General features: G+C 41.7%; 3 protein-coding genes across 4 annotated transcripts; all 3 read left to right on the forward strand.

Annotated features, from left to right (window-relative positions):
- Positions 1-49: 49 nt before the first annotated feature.
- On the forward strand, positions 50-7,975 carry gda (guanine deaminase). Its single transcript, XM_083979624.1, has 14 exons — positions 50-266; positions 943-1,031; positions 1,152-1,323; positions 1,505-1,592; positions 3,996-4,101; positions 4,583-4,610; positions 4,715-4,822; positions 5,081-5,188; positions 5,282-5,379; positions 5,800-5,867; positions 6,285-6,431; positions 6,643-6,761; positions 6,860-6,887; positions 6,980-7,975. Exons 1-14 carry the CDS (start codon positions 138-140, stop codon positions 7,051-7,053), a joined length of 1,362 nt encoding a protein of 453 aa, XP_083835750.1. The 5' UTR covers positions 50-137; the 3' UTR covers positions 7,054-7,975.
- A 903-nt stretch (positions 7,976-8,878) lies between these two features.
- Positions 8,879-12,992, forward strand: LOC310991737 (uncharacterized protein). The gene is made up of 5 exons (XM_083979623.1): positions 8,879-8,952; positions 9,319-9,591; positions 9,991-10,157; positions 10,543-11,762; positions 12,117-12,992. Exons 2-5 carry the CDS (start codon positions 9,351-9,353, stop codon positions 12,508-12,510), a joined length of 2,022 nt encoding a protein of 673 aa, XP_083835749.1. The 5' UTR covers positions 8,879-8,952; positions 9,319-9,350; the 3' UTR covers positions 12,511-12,992.
- A 436-nt stretch (positions 12,993-13,428) lies between these two features.
- entpd4 (ectonucleoside triphosphate diphosphohydrolase 4) lies at positions 13,429-20,068 on the forward strand. 2 transcript variants are annotated; one of them, XM_083979503.1, is made up of 13 exons: positions 13,429-13,579; positions 13,957-14,081; positions 14,178-14,375; positions 14,455-14,660; positions 14,793-14,943; positions 15,088-15,191; positions 15,381-15,440; positions 15,642-15,796; positions 16,415-16,581; positions 16,663-16,987; positions 17,396-17,481; positions 17,583-17,744; positions 18,907-20,068. In XM_083979503.1, the coding sequence occupies exons 2-13, from the start codon at positions 14,074-14,076 to the stop codon at positions 19,139-19,141; spliced, it is 1,857 nt and encodes a 618-aa protein (XP_083835629.1). In that variant the 5' UTR covers positions 13,429-13,579; positions 13,957-14,073; the 3' UTR covers positions 19,142-20,068. The 2 variants fall into 2 exon arrangements, with proteins under 2 accessions (XP_083835629.1, XP_083835630.1); XM_083979504.1 differs by having other exon boundaries at positions 15,642-15,772.
- Positions 20,069-20,403: the final 335 nt, after the last annotated feature.

Consider the following 20,403-nt stretch of genomic DNA (forward strand, 5'->3'; position numbering starts at 1 on the left):
CATTGGCTGCAGATTGTCTCTGTGCAGTCAGGTGGAGCCGTGCGTCTTGTTGGCGCACGGAGCCTCCACAGCATTAAAGCGCCTGTGCTGCTGCTGCAGGTTTCTCACTGCTCGACTCGGACTCATCGGGTGAAGAGATGGCAAACTCCGAAAGACACACCACCGCAATGTCACACGTCTACAGAGGAACATTTATCCACTCGACTCATGAGACAGCGGTGGAGGTTTTGGAAGATGCGCTCCTAGGAGTGGACACACAGGGAAAGGTTTGTTGGATATCTTAAACTAAGCTTCTTATATGAGTTGGGGATATTGATAACTCTATTAAGGTTTAGAAAAACAAAATCGTGCGCTGTTTTTATATTATAATTAAATGATAAATATCTCTCCGTATCAATAGCTACACTGTGTTTTCCAAATGTAAATCTGTAACCTATAATCAAGTGTCTCCTACAGTGGGTTGTTGCTGAGCAACTAATTTGGCTAACTAAGCTCAGACATAAAAACATAATAATGACAGTCTGAAATAACACATTTAAATACACAAGTGTAGGCAGAGTATTAGGCTCTCTCAAGCTCTGTATTAAAATTGATGAAAAAGACAAGTGGACATTGTGAAAATCATAGGCTGGTTATAATTAAGTGGTTCTAGTGGACATCAGAGGCATATAAAAGGAGATGATTACTGGATTACACAAGGAGTATCTGTTTTTACAGAAGTTGCTGGTAATTTTGTACCAAATGAAATGTTAGTTCCTCAGGTTTTTAGTTAGTTTGTAGGTTGTTTCTCAGGCTTTTCTTATCACAATGCACAGTGTCGGAGCCAAAAAACCCAAATGTTTTCAGCCCTCACAGCTTTGTCAACAGTAGCCTATAGGCCTACATACATTTTTAATGATCATGTTTTATTCCAATTGCTGCTGATTTCCATTCTGACTTTAGATTGCTTTCATCGGAAAAGGCGATGAGTTGGACAAACTGTCAGAAACATTTGGATTCAGTCCATCTGAAGTCATCCAACTAAAACAACAGTAAGTGGAACATTAAAGTGGACTGGGACACAGAGATAATTTGAGAGAGATTTACTTGTTTAAAGGAGAGAGAGGTCATTCATGATTTCATTCATGATTTTCATGCCTACTCCACTCTAGTGAGTTCTTCATGCCAGGAATGGTGGACACCCACATTCATGCATCCCAGTACAGCTACGCTGGCACAGCCCTGGACATGCCCCTACTGCAGTGGCTCAACACATACACCTTCCCTGTGGAGTCCCGCTTTAAAGACTTGGAGTTTGCTCGAAGGGTCTACACCCATGTAGTGGTGAGTTTGCTGGTCTATCTGAGTCTGTATTACTCAGTCCTGTGCCTCCATTAGGGAGGGTGTGATGGATGGAGGGTGTGGTGGATATGAAAAGCTTAACAACATATAGAAAAAAACGACAAAAAAAAACAACAACAATGTCACAGGCTTAATCCTGTAATACAACCCCCATGTTTAACAGAAAAGGACCCTGAGAAACGGAACAACCACTGCATGTTACTTTGCCACCATTCATACAGATGCCTCTCTCCTTTTGGGCAAGATTGCAAGTAAGATGTACAACACTCAACACACACATATACACTCACGTTTTGACCTAAATGTTTTTCTTTTTTAACCACTGGCTCTCTTCTTTGTTTTCTATCTATAATGTGAACTGTCAAGTTAGAGACTGAAGTGCATTGTGTTGTCAGAGTATTTCAGTCAAATGCCTCTAATATTAGCCAATTAATTATTCAGCCCATAGTTTCAGTCAATACATTGTCCTACTTTGTAACTGGTAAATTGTGTGTATGCGATGTGAGCGAAGCTCTGTCCCTCATGACAAATGTCGAATCTATTGTCAACACAGCTGATAAACCAGATTATGTCAAAATAAACTGAGCATTTTAGCAGTACATGATAAGTATGAGCTTATGAAGAGCAGGGGCACAAAATGTGATGATGGATCCATACCTTTTGTTTAAATGTCTTGAAGACCACAATGACCTGAATCCATAAAAGTGAGCAGAGTAGTTGGACTTAGGTTTTAATTGTTTAACTGACAAGTAGTGAATCAGTAAGCTGATATATTGTGAGACCTGTTGTAGAAATGCATTCCATGAGTTCACCTTTATGCCTTCTTCTTATCATCCTCATGTAATGTTATGCAATACTGAACATAAGCACGCACGCCTGCGCGCACGCACACACACACACACACACACACACACGATCAAGTTCATTAAACCCTCACCTTTGTCCTGTTCTGATCTGTTGAGCTGTTTTCTCTTTCAAAAAACTCTTGTTATTTAACAAAACCAAACGTGTGTCTGTAGGGTGCATTTGTGTGTTTTGAGAACTATCCATACATGCTTTACATCTTCTTCTGGATTTTTGAAATTTTGAAGGAATACATATAACATGTTTGGTCACAGTAACACAAAGCTCTCTCACAGTCTCACAGAGTTGCTGCTGATCATCTGAAACTTATTGAAGCATTAGTCTTTTGTTACGTTCCATAACATGGATGGGTGTTACCCCTCAAAGGGCTTCTTCTCCCAACAATACATCATTAGTGCAGGGAATCTGATATTGATATGAGTATGATTACAACGGTATAAATGTCCAATGATTAACATTTACCGATCTGGTGTTGTCACTGACTGGTACTTCCCCAGTCTACCCACATTTAGTCATTTTCTACAGTATACATTAGTCACGTTTGATTAGTCTAATAGGCACAGTGTCTTAAATGAAGAAGAAGGCTGAGTTGATATGGTGAGTGTGCATTTTTATGATTCTACATGGCTATAGTACTGTCGATAGTCATATGACACATTTTTCCTGTCATAGCTTCGATGAGAAATTTCATGCTACACAATTGCCTTTGCTTTATTTGTGCAGTATGTCACACATTATTACAGTACATCACACATCACAAGTAGAGAGCAGTGGTGGACACATGAATATATCAGTGTTCTGGTTTGACGTATGCCCTCACAAGACAGTAAGGACACTCATGATGAGGCGTCATAAAAGGATGCAGATCAAAACACATGATCAGTTTGTATTGTTCTCCAATCTAAGTACTCACATGCATACTTAAGCACAGAGACTGAACCAGAGAAAATAATTGCTTAACTGCATGGCTGAAAGATAGTGCTGAGATGCATGATCTGATATCACCAAGTAATTAACAGCCCAGGAGTGTTGTTATAATCAACCGGTTTTGGTAGTCTGTTGGTAGGTAATTGCAGGTAATGTAGCCAAAGTATGTACAGTATGTGCGTAGGCCTCAAGGTGATTGGTGAGTGTTTAGCTCAGTTGGTAGATCACCCGCCCCACCCGTAGTGAGGCTATAGTCCTCACGGCAGGCGGCCCCGGTTCGAATCCCGCGTCAAGCGGTCCTATCCTGTGTGTCACCCCCCCCCACCCCCCCTCTGCCTCCCATTTCCTGTCTCTCTCTCTCAACTCTCCTGTCCATACTAATAATAATAATAATAATAATAATAGTGTTTAACAATGATAGTGCTTCACATGAAAAGACATAATTAACTTAATTAGTAATCATAAACACAGATCATTCTGCCTTGATTTTCAGAGCTTGATATTCAAATGATGTAAAATCACCCACGTCAATGTCATTGCACAAAAACCGTCAAGTCTCATCAGTGCACACTGGTGGTGCTGTTTAGCCAGGTCTCAATTTATGTTCAACTCTTCTTTAGTTATCATTAACCACGAAGGATTTCTTCCAACAATCTTAGATTTGAAACAGGTCATTGTGACAGGAAGGGACACTGGTTGTGGCTGAAAACCTTTCTGAGATGCCTTGTTCTGATTTTACATTTCATTGTATCATGGTCATGATGTGAAGCACATTGCGTTATATTCCTCTGCTCACAATGTGCCATGTAAATAAAGATGCAACAAATCAGTTGTGAGCTCAGACACCTGTATTGTTCTTGCAGATGACTTTGGACAGCGTGCCTTGGTGGGAAAGGTGTGTATGGACAGGAACAACTCTGTGAAGCATTACAAAGAGACCAGTCAGGAGTCTCAAGAGGAGACCTGTCGGTGGGTATCACCTGTTATATTACACTGTATAGCAGATCTAATGTGCTGGAAGTCTTTTGTGCATACTGTATGTAGAGTCTTATGTGTGCATTTTTGCAACACTGATAATGGTTACACTGAAGTTATTGAGTATGTTAGAGAATGAGCAGTTCTTAAGTATGCAAAGCTGGTAGAATATTTGACAGGTACAAAACAACAGAAGTGCTATGGATGATGTAAGGTAGGTGGTATATAGGTAAGAGGGGGGTCTTAGGGAATTTATCCCAGAGGGAGGAAAGTGTTGTGGCTCCTGTAGTGTTTGTATTGGCATGACTTGATTTGTAGATGGTCTTTCATTTGACACTTTAATAGCATTAGCATTGAAATACACTTATGCACATCACAGAGAATATGCACAAGTGATATTTGCTACACACCTTTGCTACTTTTTTTTAACCCATGAAGTGCCCCAAATAAATAATCATTATTTTGCTCCTTCAAGGTTCATTGCAGAGCTCTTAAATAAAAAGGTAAGATACTGTAACACAGTGAGGACAATTCAAGGATGCATTGTTTATATCGTCCTCTATCTCACCTGTGTCTGTGTTTTCTTCCTTTTTGGGGGCGGGGCCAGTACCCCCTGGTGAGGCCTGTAGTGACTCCCCGCTTTGCTCCATCCTGCACAGGAGCCTTGCTAGGACAACTTGGAGCAATTGCCAAGAATAACCACCTTCACATTCAGGTGAGCTCACTGTAGCAACCAAACCAGGCTATGTCCACAGGGAACTGTTGCCATAGAGATCATTTAGTGTTGGACCTGTGGGGGTTTTGAACAATCAAATAAATGCACAAATCCGATTTTTAAAGGCAGCACACTGATGCAGGAGAATTAAGTATACTAAGCGATGTTATTATACCGTCACTGCACTCAGGCTCCTTCGGTTTAAATGCTTCTTTTGAGGAAACTGTCTAACGTCTGTCATTGGTTTCTCCTTTTCAGAGTCACATCAGTGAAAACACTGAGGAGGTGAAGCTTGTAAAGGAGCTGTTTCCTGACTCAGAGTCTTACACAGACGTCTATCATAAATACAACCTGCTGACTGACAAGGTGAGCACACAATCACATCCAGTTACACAGAAAATGTATATGAATATTGATATGTTGACACTGGCCATGGTTAATTTTTACAATAATCCACAGACTGTCATGGCTCATGGCTGCTACCTCAGTGATAAAGAGTTGGATCTGTTCAGAGAGACAGGAGCCTCTTTGTCTCACTGCCCCAATTCCAACATCTCGTAAGTCTCTCATAGTTTCTTACAACTTGATGTGACCATGACCAAAGATGATTCACATAACACAGATTTCATGATGAAATAGCACAGGATAACATTCCCTTATAGACGCTAGAATGAGAAAAAGAGTAGACTTTTTTTTTAATCCATGTGCTGAAATTAGGTCGTAGCAGTGTGATGTTGTGTTACACAGTTGTGACTTCTCTTATGTTGCTGATTGTTGTGTTTACGCATTTATTTAGGCTATTTATGGCTGGGAGCTGTCAACTGAATTGTCTGTTGGGATAAATGAAGTTTTTCTGATTCTGATTCAAAAATTAAATGTTGAGTTTCAACCATGAAACAATTGGCCAGTTGATAAAGAAACTAAGGTATTTTTTCCCAGTTGTTTGACTGACCATTTCTCTCTCTACATCTACACAGGTTGTGCAGTGGAATGTTGAATGTCCGCAACATCTTGAACCGCAAAGTGAAGTTGGGGCTGGGAACAGGTGGGAGCAGAGCAACTGCACGTGTACATTTTCTACTGCCAGGCCACTGTGAACTGCCCTGTGAAGTAGGCAGCTTATGTTTGGCTTTGTTTTGGAGACTCAGTGTTAGTACATACAAGTCTGCACGGGGGCTGGGAGAGCAGTGTGCGTTGGTGCAAGGACATAGTTTTACAGTATTATGGTGCATCATCTAGTTTCTCAGCCGTCAGTTAGTCAGCTGAGAGCTCTGACACAGTGGTCAGCTGACCATCAACTGATCGCTTTTAGCTGGTTTCATTATCCGTCTCAAAGAAAAAACAAAGCATCATATTTAATGAGTATTTCTGGCCCTCACGGTGAAGAAATTCTAGACATTTGCTGCTTTTTATATCCTCAATACAAATGTGTGAATTCTTGTGCTTGTGTCTTGTGGCTCAGATGTGGCGGGGGGCTATTCAGCCTCTATGCTGGATGCTGTGAGGAGAACTTTGGACACATCCAAAGTCTTGACCATCCAGGACCCAGATCATGACACACTTACCTTTGAGGAGGTGTTCAGACTGGCCACATTGGGAGGCAGCCAAGGTAACGCACAAACAAACACTAGCATTGTGTAATGTGTCGCCATTATTCATGCCGAAGTCATTGATCACTCTGTGTGACTCAGAGCGCTACAGTAAAAATGCCTGCAATGCCTTGGAAACGCCAGTAGCTGTGGAAATATCGATGACTGATTGCAATTTCACAGGAGGGCAGAAAATACAACACTTTCTTTCACTACATTTTCTGTCCATAGCTTTGTCCCTAGATGACCAAACAGGGAATTTTGAAGTGGGCAAAGACTTCGATGCCCTGAGAGTGAACGTTGCTGCTCCTGGAGCACCCATTGACCTGATGCAGGATGAGGCACCTATGGTTGGTTGCTGGCAAACAAACACATTTCTGCACAAATAAAGAAACTAGAAATATGTAATTTCACTGTAATATTAATTATAATTCATTTAAAATTTCAGATTCTATTGGAGAAGTTCTTAAACTTGGGTGAGTGTCCCTTTCAGTTTATTTCAAAACTTAACCTTTAAGATTCATGTGCCACTCACTACTACCTGTTTGCTTGTCTATCTTTTCCTCAGGTGATGATCGTAACATAGTGGAGGTGTTTGTGGCTGGGAGGAATGTGGTGCCATTCATCAAGACAGCAGAATAAAGTCTTTGACCCTCCTCACATGTATCTCACCTATCTAAAGGCTAAAACACATCTATATTTACAACATACCACAGATGTATCACTAGAATAAGCAGCTGGAAACACAATATGACTGCATGAACTGAGTTACTGTGTTAGGCTACTGTAGGCTAATGAATTAAAGACTGAAGTACCATGATGAATATTTTATTGTTTAATCCAGACAGTAGAATAATAGATGTGCTATTTATGAGGTCCACCGAGGGTCACACAAAATTGTGGTCGAATTCAGACTGTTCCTTTAGGCTTTTTATTATTAAGAGCTTAATTGGAGCTGTGGACATTGCACTATTTCTGTTAGTTATTGTTATTAATAATAACTTTTCTCTCACTGTACACTCCATTGAAATTGATTCATTCCTGTGTTTAAAATAACATGAGCACATGATTATGCTATTTGAGTTTTGTTTTTTTGAAGAGTACAGTGTGGCCTTTAGATTACAGTGTTCAGCATGGTGAGACTTGTTTGTCATTCATATTGTAATCCTCATCTTGCTTTTACTCAGTGTAAAAGGTAATTAACTTGGTGCCTTATTAGAATCAATTATAGTATTGGTAACTTAAGATTTACTCATTCATTCCACTTTGAATGGTTTTGCTGAGAGATGATTGAGTTTAAGTGCTGCCAAGATAAAATATACTAATGTATTTATATTACCATTGTAAGGTTGTCTTAAGATTGTTAGGAAATGAAGGGAAACTAAGGGGACTGATTTCTGCATATGTATTTATCTTCATAAACGTGATTACATTTAAGACAAGATCAATAGTTTTTTATTCTAATATAGAAATTGTTATCAGAAAATATCAAGTAATATCAGATTTTTTGTTAAAGATATGATGTGACGTCATGGAGGTTGAAATAAAAAAAATTAAAAAATGAGCCATTTTCACTGTGTTTTTCTTTCATCTGTAATTTAAAATAGTTACTGATCAGTGATCATAACCCAAAATGGAGGTAAAAGTTATGGATGAATAAAGTGCCCACTGACTGCAGTTCACAGCTCCATTAATAGACTGTGTTCTCCATCTGGGTGAGACAGTTCAGAGGGGGAGAAAGCAGAAGAGAGACATGTGGCTGCCTACTGTCATGTCCTACTGACAAATAAGGCTTCCTCCTCCTCAGGCTGCACTTCAGGTAGACACTATTTAAAATATTTAGAGGACAGTGCACATTAATGGAAATCTATAAAAGTGCCAGTGGTAGCCAGAGGCTAATTTACAACTGTAGTCCTCTGGCATAATGTTGAAAGAACCTCATACTATTTGTAGGCTAGTAGTAGGCTATGTGCTATTTGTAGCACATAGTAGGAAGACTATGTGCACATAGAAGAAGAGGTCATTTTAGGTCATATCCACTAGAGGGGGTCATTGCACGGCAGTTGTTCCTCATTCATAAGCGTCTTTTCCGCTGATCAGAAAATCCGCTGTCTTGTAGCCTATCTGTTTGCACGACATTTCATTTTACCCTGTGGTTTGTTATTAAATATAATATCTCGGGCCATTAAACAGCCTTTTTAATAAACATAGCTTACTCTAACTGCCCTGTGCTATTTTGTCCTAAATTAAAAATGTTCAGGGAGTTATTATCATCCAGGCTGTATACTGCCGCATCACCAATAAAACTGATAATATGCATATATTTGTGGTTGATATAGGGTCCAGACCTCGGCTGGAGTCGCAATATTTCTCTTGAATCTCACAGCAGCCTGAACGGAACTTGTTCCTGTGAGACTAAACTCAGGGATGAATTTCCCCGTGACGCCGCAGTGCGGAAGTGCCGAAAGTTGGACCAAAGCAAAGGTTGTGCTCATTTTCAAGGTGTGCTGCTGCTGCTCCCAGCACGACCAGAGCCGACAGGTAGGTGTCAACGCAAAAATAAATACTTAGGTTGCATCAAGAACTTCCTTCCCTATGTTAATATTACATTTAAATAGTAGCTAAATCAGTGTCCAGCACAGTTTACTGATTTAATTGCCATGGTAACTTCTCATTCTCATGTCTGGTTAAAGTTTTGTTTACTCTCCTCTTACATGTAACAAAAACTCAACAGTGAAGTCTTTTAGCCAGTGAAAATAAATGAATAATATGGCAAATCAGTAGGCTAAGGATCAAATAGTAAACAGTAACCTGTATCATAGTGTAACCTGTTTATAATGTGATAATTGCCCCAGAGCAGTAAGGTGAAGCTTCCACATCTAACACGTCCTGTACCATTCACCTCAGCCCTGCAGCCAGCCGGCCACCGCCGCCCTGCTATGCCTCTGTTCAGGGTGTTGGGCAACCGTGGAGGGCCACAGGGTCGGAGGGTGGCGAAGAAAAAGCAGTGGACTGGGAGATGCAGGAAGACAAATGAAGACGGCTCTGTCCCTTCCTTGACGCAGCTATGTCTGCTGAGCCTTGCTGACAACATGAAGGAGGTGTGGGTGAAAGACTATACTGACAAGTACCTGGACCAGTATTCCTTCAGATACATCATGGGGCCTTTCAACTTACTGCGTGAGTGTTTGTTATTAGATAGTCATACAGCAGTTGTTATTGTAAATAGTAACAGTGAGTGTGTCATAACTGAATGATCACATATTTTGTTCTTCTCTTGGAGACGACTTAACCATGTGTCATACACCGATCTACTATATCAGCAAAATGACTGATATAGTGTTTGCCTGTAAGGGGAAATGAGAGATTTTCACTATCACGCAGAGTGACGCAGAGGTTATGACAATGGTCATGAGGGGTTCAGTTGTTTTTTCGCCCCCTAAACGTACTTCCTCTTGTGTCTTGTAAAACTTCCCTCTGACCACAGAGCGAGTGATGCACAGAGTGGCTGATCCAGAAATAATATCTCCCACCAGTCCCACCTCAGTTTGTCTCTTTTGTCTGTCACCCTCCTTGTAGCAGGTAAACTGGTTGAAGAGCTCACTGGGCTGCTGTGCGCCAGAAAGCAGTTGTCCCGGGCAGCTCTGCACCTCCTGCTGGTCCCTCAGATCCGTGGCCTGTCTCTGGATATGTGTCCTGGTCTGATCACCTCTGCCCTCTGTAGTCACATTTCTGCACGTTGCCAGGTCTGTTAAAAATGATCTCTTTCTTAGTGAGTTAGCATTTAAAAAACAGGGCCGGCATTTCTTATTGACAGAGAGAAACATTTTCACTCTTATTGATATTTAAATCTTGTCATTTTATTTTCCTGATATTGAGTAAGGCCACATTTGCATTATTCAAATAATCTTAGATGGTTCCTTCCTGTTTTAAACATTTAGCATACAATGTCACTTTTTTGTTTGTTGACAGAGGCAACAGAGCAAAAACAAATGATAAATCTTATCTTCTGAACTAGTACACTGGAACGCACACACAAGTACACTCTATTTATAGTTTTGAAGATAGGCAAATTTGCTTTTCATTGTTGTATGTAGGGTGTGCCTTTATAATATTTTCTTTTTGTCTCAGGGTCTGTGGAGTCTGGATCTATCTGGAGCCCAACAGCTGCCATCAAAAGTCCTCTCTGAGACTCTCGGCTGTCTGCCTGCCCTCCGCTCACTCTCCCTGGCTGGTGTGCACTGTGACAGATGTGTGGTCAGGACGATAGCCCAGCGTTGTCGTTTCCTGCGCCATCTCGATGTATCCCGCTGTCATTTCCTTTCTCCAGCTGCACTCCTTCCCCTCGGAGGTGGGGATTTCTGCTCCTCTTCTGCCGGTTCTTCTAACTCTCAGTCGTCTCAGTCTCCTATGTCCTCTTTCACCTCTGACCCCAACTCCTCCTTTTCTGCACCCCTGCCTCCTCTGCCCCTCCGCAGTCTGCTCGCTCTGGATATTGGGTTTGGAGAAGAAGAGGGAGACCGTGTGGCAGCGGCTGCCTACCTACTCCTCTCCCTGCAGGAATTGGAGAGAGTGGCCTTGGAGGGCATCACACAGGCCTGCGCTCTCATTGAACACAGAGAATTTAGCCAGACTGATGAGTTCACTGACAGAGAAGGAGTACCCAGCATGAATGAGGTGTGGAGGGAGTGGAGGCACAGGCAAGGCATGGTTAGAGAGAGGAGAGAAGGAACGGCAGCAGTAGATGAGGAACATGAGGATGAGGAGGAGGAGAGAATGTTATGGGATGCGTGTGAAGATGAAAGTGAGGACGATGCGAGTAGAGATGAAGGACCCAGTTGTTCTCTCAACCAAACTGAGGAAAAGGTGAGAGCTTTGTCACAGTCGAGTGATGAACACTTGATCCTGCGTCTACGGGACATCAAGGGCTTAACCTGCGACTTCTTGGACAGTGTAGGCCGTTTATGTCCCGATATCTATTCTGTGTCCGTGAATGCTGATGATCAGGAATACATTAGAGGAAGAAGCCAGGGGTCTCTGTTAGCTGCAGGTCTCCAGACCTGGTCAGGCCAGCTACAGAGCCTCACGGTACACTTCTTAGGTCCTCTGGGGGATCTACTTCCTGCTTTGCAAGTTGCAGGCTCTTCCCTGGTCTCTCTCAGCCTGGAGGGGGTGAAAACCAGCCCTCTCACTCCTCTGTTGGAGGCCATCAAAGCCTGTCCCAGTCTCAGAAACCTGCTCATCTCTGCTGAGCCTCCCACCATGCTACAATACCAGATGGAGGATGATCGGGATGATCGGGATGATCGGGATCTTCCACGGCTGCCTAACCTGAGCTCTCTCACACTCAAGTATGGCTGCTGTTACACTCACACAAGGGACTGTTGATTTACTGTTTGTTCCTGTTAAGACTGCACATGTAGTCATGCATTTGACACAGCTTTGATTTGCCTTGTAAGGGAACTGATAATTTTCCCCATAGACTAAAATGCTTTGACTTCAGGGAGTAGAGAAACAATTTCAATGAAATAATTTGTAGTTGGCTTCAAATGTTTTCTGGACTCACATGAGAAATAGAGTTTGTTTAAACAATTTGAACCAATCAGCGACATAATAATTTTGATTTATAATATTGATTAAAGGTAGTTTGACTACCCATCAAAGTAACCCTCTTTGTTTTCTCTGTGTCTTCCATATTCCTGCAGTTTCTCCTATGATCACAACCAAACGATTCCTACCATGTCCTGGATGTCCCTGAGGAAGGGTCTCAAGTGTCTCCTGACTGGTTCTCCTCTGCTGGAGAAGCTCTCCCTGATCGCCCTGCCATGCCCTCTGAACCGCGTCATACGGGACGTGCTGCGTGTTGGAAACCGGGACAGATGTCTTCCTGCAGTTTCCACAGACTTACCTCTCATGCCACTTGGACGGTTACAGCACATTGACCTGCTGCGGACAGATGTGGAGATGACGACAGTGGAAAGTATCATACAGCAGAGCAAGAGACTCAAGTTTGTTGATTTGAGTCACTGTTGGAAAATCAGACAAACAGAGTGGATGAACTGTAAAACCGTCAATAAAGTCAAAATTGTTTGGATGTAGTGAAGAGACATCCAGTAATGCATCATATCACAGTTTGTGCACAGTTTTCAGTTCAGTTCAGAGTCAATTGCAGTGGAATCTCAGTTTGTATGACTACGGTATTCAATTCAATTCAATTCAATTCAATTCAATTCAATTCAATTCAATTCAAATCTTTATTGTCATATATACTGAAGACAGCGTCACACAGTACAATGAAATTCTTACTCCGTGATGATACCTCCGGCAACATTAAAAAGCAAAAAAATTCATTTTTCTCACACCCACACTCATTCAGACTGTTTTACTCTGACAAATTGCACTATGCATTTAATTTGTGTCTCAGGATACATGTTGGACTAACGCCTACAGTGCCTGCACAATTGCAATAGTATATTATTATTTTCAAAACTCTTTCAACATGACAACAACATGTAACTATGTGTGAGAAGGCTTGTGGAGTGTCTCATCTCAGTGCACTATAAATAAAAGAGATATCTTTATTTCCTTGACTGATTTTGTTCTTACATAAAAGGCTACAAGGAAGGAGGATCCATTATAACAAGATTGTACTTCACTGTATGCCATAAACATTTAGGATATGAAAAAGAGCTGACAAATTGCTCATATATAGATATATATTGAGAAATATATTTTCAGATATACAGAAAAGAACAAAATAGTTAACAGAAACAGGAGCAGTAAAGAGGGACAAAATGAGGCATTAATCCGTTTACCTGCAGGCAACCAGGGACTTACCTAGTTGTTTTTGCCTGGTCCACATTCCAGCAATTAGACGGCAGCAGCGCACATCTACCCGGTTTGTAAACTGCATATAAATGGAAACGAGGGAGAAGTGTGTGAGACCATTGACAAAATTGTGAGACCACCAGACCGTTCAGGTTTACCCGCCTTGTCGCTCGCTATCCGGGCGACGCCGAGCAGGAAACCAAACACACCGCGGACGAGGCGAGTCCACGTCACTCGCCGGAGACGTGCCACACATACTTGTTTAATGCTAGCCAGCAGTTAGCATCTGGCTGGCCAGAAATGTCAATTTTTCGAGAAAACGGGGGACTTTCAGTTTGCTGTAAGTAAGCATTACATCAACGAAAGGCCGGGAACATGTAACCACAGCGTGTTGGCGTTGACGAGTCGTAAAAATATGTCAAATTGAGGTTTTTTTTTTAGCTCGCTCCTGCAGCCCCCGGACACTTGACGGTGGTCAGTCTAATGCTACCTTGGTTATTATTATTGTACCACTATCAGCAGTTATTCCAGTGTGTTTTATTTCTCTATATAGTGTGAATACATAAAATAGCACATTACAGCATCGATAGCGAAGCGGGGACATTGCTGTCCACTTGTCAGAGCACCTGGTCTCATCACAGGCCTCTCTTATACTGTAATAAACTGCCTTTTACATGGAAACCGAATAACGTGTCAACTCCGGTGTTTCTCCTGAAGGTCATGATGATATATAAGGAAAACAGGATGAAGCCGTGGAATAAGACCAACCAGTCTCTTGTATCCAACTGATTCATGACTTAAAGTGAAACACTCAACTTCAAGACAATCCGCACCATGGGAAGGTTGGTTTGGTGTCTCCTGTCCTATGTGGTTCACATACTGTTGTTTTAAAGGATTATTTTTTCACTGAGGCTTGTCTTTCTCTTACCTGTTGGCAGGATCAGCTTTTCGTGCCTTTTTCCAGCCTCATGGCATTTCAGCCTCTCATCCCAGGTTCTCCCTCGGCTCCTGACACCCTCCCTCAGACAGCTGCTCTTCATCGGCCTGGTGCTCTGCCTCGTAGGACTCCTCTACCTGCTGCTTGTCACTGGAAAGGGTCCCGCCAGCTGGATCAGAAAGGACAACCACTTCCACAGGTAACCCACCACTGAAGTCTGTATGTCATAATGAACACAGGCAAAATTATGTCGACGTTAATTCTGTGTGGTTCTACAGGCACTTGGCAAGGGTGACTGATGTGGATGCAACAGATACAAGCAACCCCAACCTGAGCTATGGCCTAGTGGTGGACTGTGGCAGCAGTGGCTCTAGGGTATTCGTGTACTGCTGGCCACGGCACAATGGTAATCCCCATGATCTTCTGGACATCCGACAAATGCGAGATCAACACCGCAAACCAGTGGTCATGAAGATCAAACCGGGTAAGCTTCCCAGTGCTTGGCTTCATGTCAGTCAAAATATCATGGCAATGAGAAGGTGTTAAATATTTAAAAACTTGATTTTTGAAAGGTAAATGTAAATTCTAAAACAACCTGTGTGTTTCTTTCTTGTAGGTATCTCTGAATTGGCTAAAACACCAGAGAAAGCCAGTAATTATATCTTTCCACTGCTGAGCTTTGCAGCCCAACACATTCCCAAAAATAAGCACCAAGAAACACCCTTGTACATCCTGTGCACAGCTGGAATGAGAATCCTTCCTGAAAGGTACTGTTGGGCCGAATAAGAATAACTATCAAACGTGAATGACACTGCATGAAATGTTCAAACGTGGATTAATAAAATAGCACTGACTGAGTTTTACCAGAAAAGGGAAAACTATTATTTATGATGATGTTTGTTTTATCTCAGTCAACAAGAAGCTCTTCTTGAGGACCTGCGCACAGACATCCCAGTCCACTTCAATTTCCTTTTCTCTGATTCCCATGTAGAGGTGATTTCTGGAAAACAGGAAGGTAAATAAAAAGGAATAATAAAAAATTGCTGAAATGAAATGCATTATGCTCAATTAAAGTCCATTGCCGTTGTCACATAACTTCTGTTTATGACTTAATACCACTTTTTATATTGATAATTTTCAATATTTTTGACTGTGAAGTTAGTATGATTATTCTGATTTATTTTTTATTTTTTATTGATTTCAGGAGTTTATGCATGGATTGGAATAAACTTTGTCCTGGGAAGGTTCAACCATGTGCACAATGGTAAGGACCCAAGCAGGTAATCTTTTACAGGCCCCTGATTCTAAAAAAGTTACTTTTTGTTTTGTGCAAATGAAACAGCTACTGCAGCTGCTACAGCTACAAGTTAACCAATACAAGGAAACAAGTCTCGTTCTGTACAGTCATTTTGTGATGGACCTTCCCTGCCTGACTGTCTCACCTGTCTCCCTTCACCTGTTCAAGATGGAGAGGCTGTGGTGGAGGTCCCTGTCCCAGGCAGCGATCAGCAGGAGGCGCTGGTGAGGAAAAGGACCGCTGGTGTCCTGGACATGGGCGGGGTCTCGACACAGATCGCATACGAAGTGCCCAAAACTGTAAGCTTTGCTTCTCCACAGCAGGTTATTATCCACAACCAATTCTGTTTTTGTGCTGTCTTTGGTTTTTGTCACTCACCCTTTGTTCTTCTCCCTCCTTCCTACCTCTGTCATTCCCTGGTTAAACCTGTATGCACCATTTTTGTCCCGTGGAGACGATCTGCTCTCCATTCATCACTATTGAAGGCATACTGTAAGCCTGCTGCATGACTCCATAGCAGGATTTGGGACTGGAAGCATTAAAGTCATATATGTTCAGACCATCAAATACAAAGAAAGTTGTTGGCGTCAAGTTTTCATTTATCTGTGTAATAGTGGTTTATTTATGATAACAGGCTCGACATACACTGCTTGTCCTTTTCGTTTTCCCTTTACACTGCATGAAGTTCAGCTGATTTTCTCACTACTGCCTTGTTAGACAGTTATTTGTTCCTACACACTTTGATGTGTCGCAAATACATCAGACTAGACATAATGATAATTAGCTCTTCTTCTGATGTGTCCTATAACATGAGTGACCTGCTGTAGTATTTGATTCAAACATCAGCCCTGCTGTCATGTAGAAATACTGAACATATGGAAATGTGTGGGTTTATCCCAGTGTGTCATCATTCCCAGGCTGATTTTTTGTTTGTTCCCTAGGAGGAAGTTGCCAAGAACTTGCTGGCAGAGTTCAACTTAGGGTGTGACGCACATCGCACAGAGCATGTTTATCGTGTTTATGTGTCTACCTTCCTGGGTTTTGGAGGAAATGCAGCACGCCAAAGATATGAGGAAAGCCTCATCAGAAACACTGCCACTCGAAACAAGTAAGATTCACAGCCAGATCTATTTGCTTGATGTCAGTGCATAGTTTAATATAATAATAACCCTATTACCAATTTATTCAGGCTCTTAGGTCAGCATGTTGGTTTGTCAGTGGAGTCCCCCGTCCTGGACCCTTGTCTACCCACAGACCTGCAGGATGAGATCGGTCCAGCTACACAGAAGCTCTATCTGCGAGGCACAGGAGACTTTGACCAGTGTCGCCTGATTCTCCAGCCGTTTCTCAACCGCACCAACGAGACCCAAACCTCCCTCAGCGGTGTCTACCAGCCAGCCATTGACTACGGCAACAGTCAGTTCTACGGCTTCTCTGAGTTTTACTACTGCACAGAGGATGTGCTGCGAATGGGCGGGGATTATAACGCTTCAAAATATGACCAGGCCGCTAAGGTAACTGCCACATAGAAAATCACTTTAATAAAGCATGAAGTACATGCCCTTAATATATAACCTACATGTATTATCTCTTACATTTCCATCATATTGCTGTGAAAAGTACCATTGTCTTTGGATGCAGTTAAAATGTGTCTGTTAAATTGCTATTTTGCTGTATTCAGGACACATGGGGTTTTCTATTCAATGTTTGTCAAGGTTGATGTTGTACATATACAGCTGTAAAATGTATGTACACTATTAGATTTTCATAATGTTATATCAGTGACATTGATTCTTGATGGGACTTAGAACAAAGCTGCTGTAGATTTGACGTAATTTCTTGTGAGCTACAGAGGTTTGTGTGCTTTTTATTGATGTCTCATCACTGGGAATTTTCCTAATGTTGCAATTCAACATTCACAGAGTTACTGTGCCACCCAGTGGAAGACCCTGAGGGAGCGCTTTGACTCTGGCTTGTATGCCTCACATGCAGATCTCCACAGACTGAAGTAAGTGATGCAGGATTGTTGAAACCACTAACTACTTGCTCAAGCTACCAAGATTCTTCTTTGGACAAGAATAAGTAACTGGTCTAATATTTTGTCTGCAGGTACCAGTGTTTTAAATCAGCGTGGATGTATGAAGTATTGCACTCAGGCTTCTCTTTCCCAGCCAATTACAAAAACCTGCAAACTGCCCTACTGGTCTATGATAAGGAGGTCCAGTGGACTCTTGGAGCTATACTTTACAGAACACGGTTTCTGCCTTTGAGGTAAGATTGATTTTCTCTCACTTGTCAGATATTTTCTAAATGTTAGTCAGCTGAAAAGGTCTCTTCAAAGCCTGTCTAGTTTAATCTGTTCGTCAGTGTAGGAGGAGAGCAGATTGTTTAGTCTTCAAAGCCTTCCTTCATCACAACACTTTTATTTTTGAACGTGAGTGGGGAGTTGAAACTGATCAGTGTTAAACATTGGCTGGTAAACAGGCATAGCACTAAGATTTGCAGAGATGGTATCAAACATCAAATCCTACGTATGAAAATAAACTCTGACAGAGTCTAATAAATAATTACAAATTAAAACGTCATGGTTTTACTGACTTATTAATGAACTAGTCTTGAAAAAATGAATTTGTATCTTAAAGGGATAGTTCACCCAAAATTTAAATTTCACTTATTATCTACTCACTCTCATGTCGACTAAGGGCTGGGAGTCCTCCGTGCCTTCTCTGAGTTACGGGGGGGGGGTCCGCGCAGCAGTATTTGTCCATATAATGGTTGTGAATGGTGCTCACTTTTCTTCGTCCAAAAAGCCACACCAAAAAACATCCAAATACCTCCATGCTGCTCGTCTGTAATGTCCCTCTTGTATTGAAACCCCGACATGAGAAATTGTTCCGCCGGTCACAGGAAGAGCAGTGAACCGAGACACTGGGAGCTTCTGCAACAAACAAGCTTAAAATATAGACTTATTTAATTTTTTTTGGAACAATTTCTCATGTCGGGGCTTCAATACAAGAGGGACATTACAGACGAGCAGCATGGAGGTATTTGGATGTTTTTTGGTGTGTCTTTTTGGACGAAGAAAAGTGAGCACCATTCACAACCATTACTGTATATGGACAAATACTGCTGCGCGGACCCCCCCGTAACTCAGAGAAGGCACGGAGGACTCTGAAAATTCTCCCAGCCCAGACATTCAGAAAAGGAGCTCGTCCTGTTCCAATTTAATAAAGATTAATTCGGCAGGTTTAAGCTGGTCAATAGAAATTTAAATAAAGCTTAAAAAACTCTCAGTATATAATGAACAAGGCTCTGAACTCAATTTTACTCACTTTTACAGTACACTGCAGTGAATTATCTGTTATTTTATTGAAGCTGTCTAATATGTTTGTGTTTTTTGTTTATGTGTTTTGTTTTCTTTGGCCTCTTTCAGGGACATCCCGCAGGAAAGCTTGAAAGGAGTGCATTCTCACTGGCGGCACAGTTTCTCCTTTGTCAACAACCACTACTTATTCCTGGCTTGTTTCTTCATTGTGTTGTTGTCTATTATGCTGTACTTACTGCGACTCCGCCGCATCCACCGGCGGGCAGCACAACGCTGCACCCCCTCCTCGGTACCGTGGTTGGAAGAGGGCCTCGGCTCACCCACCCTCCCTATCAACCTCTAAACTTTGTAGAGCGTAAAGTCTGGACAGCATGTCTGATTTTCCAAAGGCAATCTTTACTCCTTTTCTTTCTGAAGCTATCTGCTTATTCAGTGAGCCCTGAGAGCAAGGCTGCTCCCTGCTGTGTCGAGAGATGGTACTGAGATTTGGACAAACTAGGAAGATCTTATGGGAGTCTGCAGGCTTAGCTGAGCCAGTGTTTGAGTGTAAGTTATTTTGTTTAATATAATTGAACTGTCTTGTTGATTTTCTAGCCTGTCACACGTTTTTGTTGATTTCAAATGGCAGCTGCCTCCAGGTGTCTTCTATTTAATATCTTAAAACTCAACGGTACATTTCTGGCTACGTTATCTTCCAAACCAAAATAAACATGTTATAATAATTACTTTGAATTTCACAAAGGTGGACAGATATACCACAGTGGCAAATTTTATGTCTGTGTGGGCATTTGCCTTTATGCCTTTTATATGTGCATGATCACATTTTCTTGATTGTTTTTATAGTTGTTGTCTACGGAAACCTCAAATGCAATACGATTTATAAATAGTGGAAGGAGCACTTTGTAATGCAGTTGAGAATAAGACTGCATCGCACTTCCCTGATGGAATGAGTTTTGTGTGTGTGTGTGTTTTCGAAATTGTGCCGCCTCTAGTGCAATACATGTCTTGTCACTGTTGGGAAATTCTCCAAAACACATCTGCTCTCTTGTGTAGAGTATCAGTCTCCCATTAAGCTCTGCTGAAATTCCTGTGTTGGGTGATCTGACTGTTACGTTGGATACCGTGGCATATATTTATGTTGGGCTTCATTTTCAGAAGCTGTCATATCACTGCTGTGAGGGGATTGTAAATGAGTGCACATACCCCATTATTTATATGGAAATGGTCAAGTGAGATGTTTGCACAGATGAATGCGAAATAAATGTCACATTGCAATTCAGTAATAAAGTCTTTATGGTATACTTGGCGCTGTGTTTATTTCATGAGGCCTAACCCAGTGGTGTCTGTAATTTCTCAGTGAAGTGCAAATTGTTGGTTCTAAAAGAATAAACGCTGAACAGGAGCTTAAGTTAACTCCAATTTTTAAGGTAAAGGTTTGGAGAGTTGACACAGATTAAATGCTGAATGAGAGCATCAGTCAGTGGTTGTGCTCTTGTGGATGTTTGTAACTCACACACTGTGACGGAATATCCTCAAATTTGGGACAAACATTAATTTGAACTTGAGGATGAAGTGATTTGATTTTGGTGGACGGTGGTCAGAGGT

This window comes from Trachurus trachurus (genome assembly GCF_905171665.1).
Source record: "Trachurus trachurus genome assembly, chromosome: 9".
In the NCBI taxonomy this organism is placed as follows: Eukaryota; Metazoa; Chordata; class Actinopteri; order Carangiformes; family Carangidae; genus Trachurus; species Trachurus trachurus.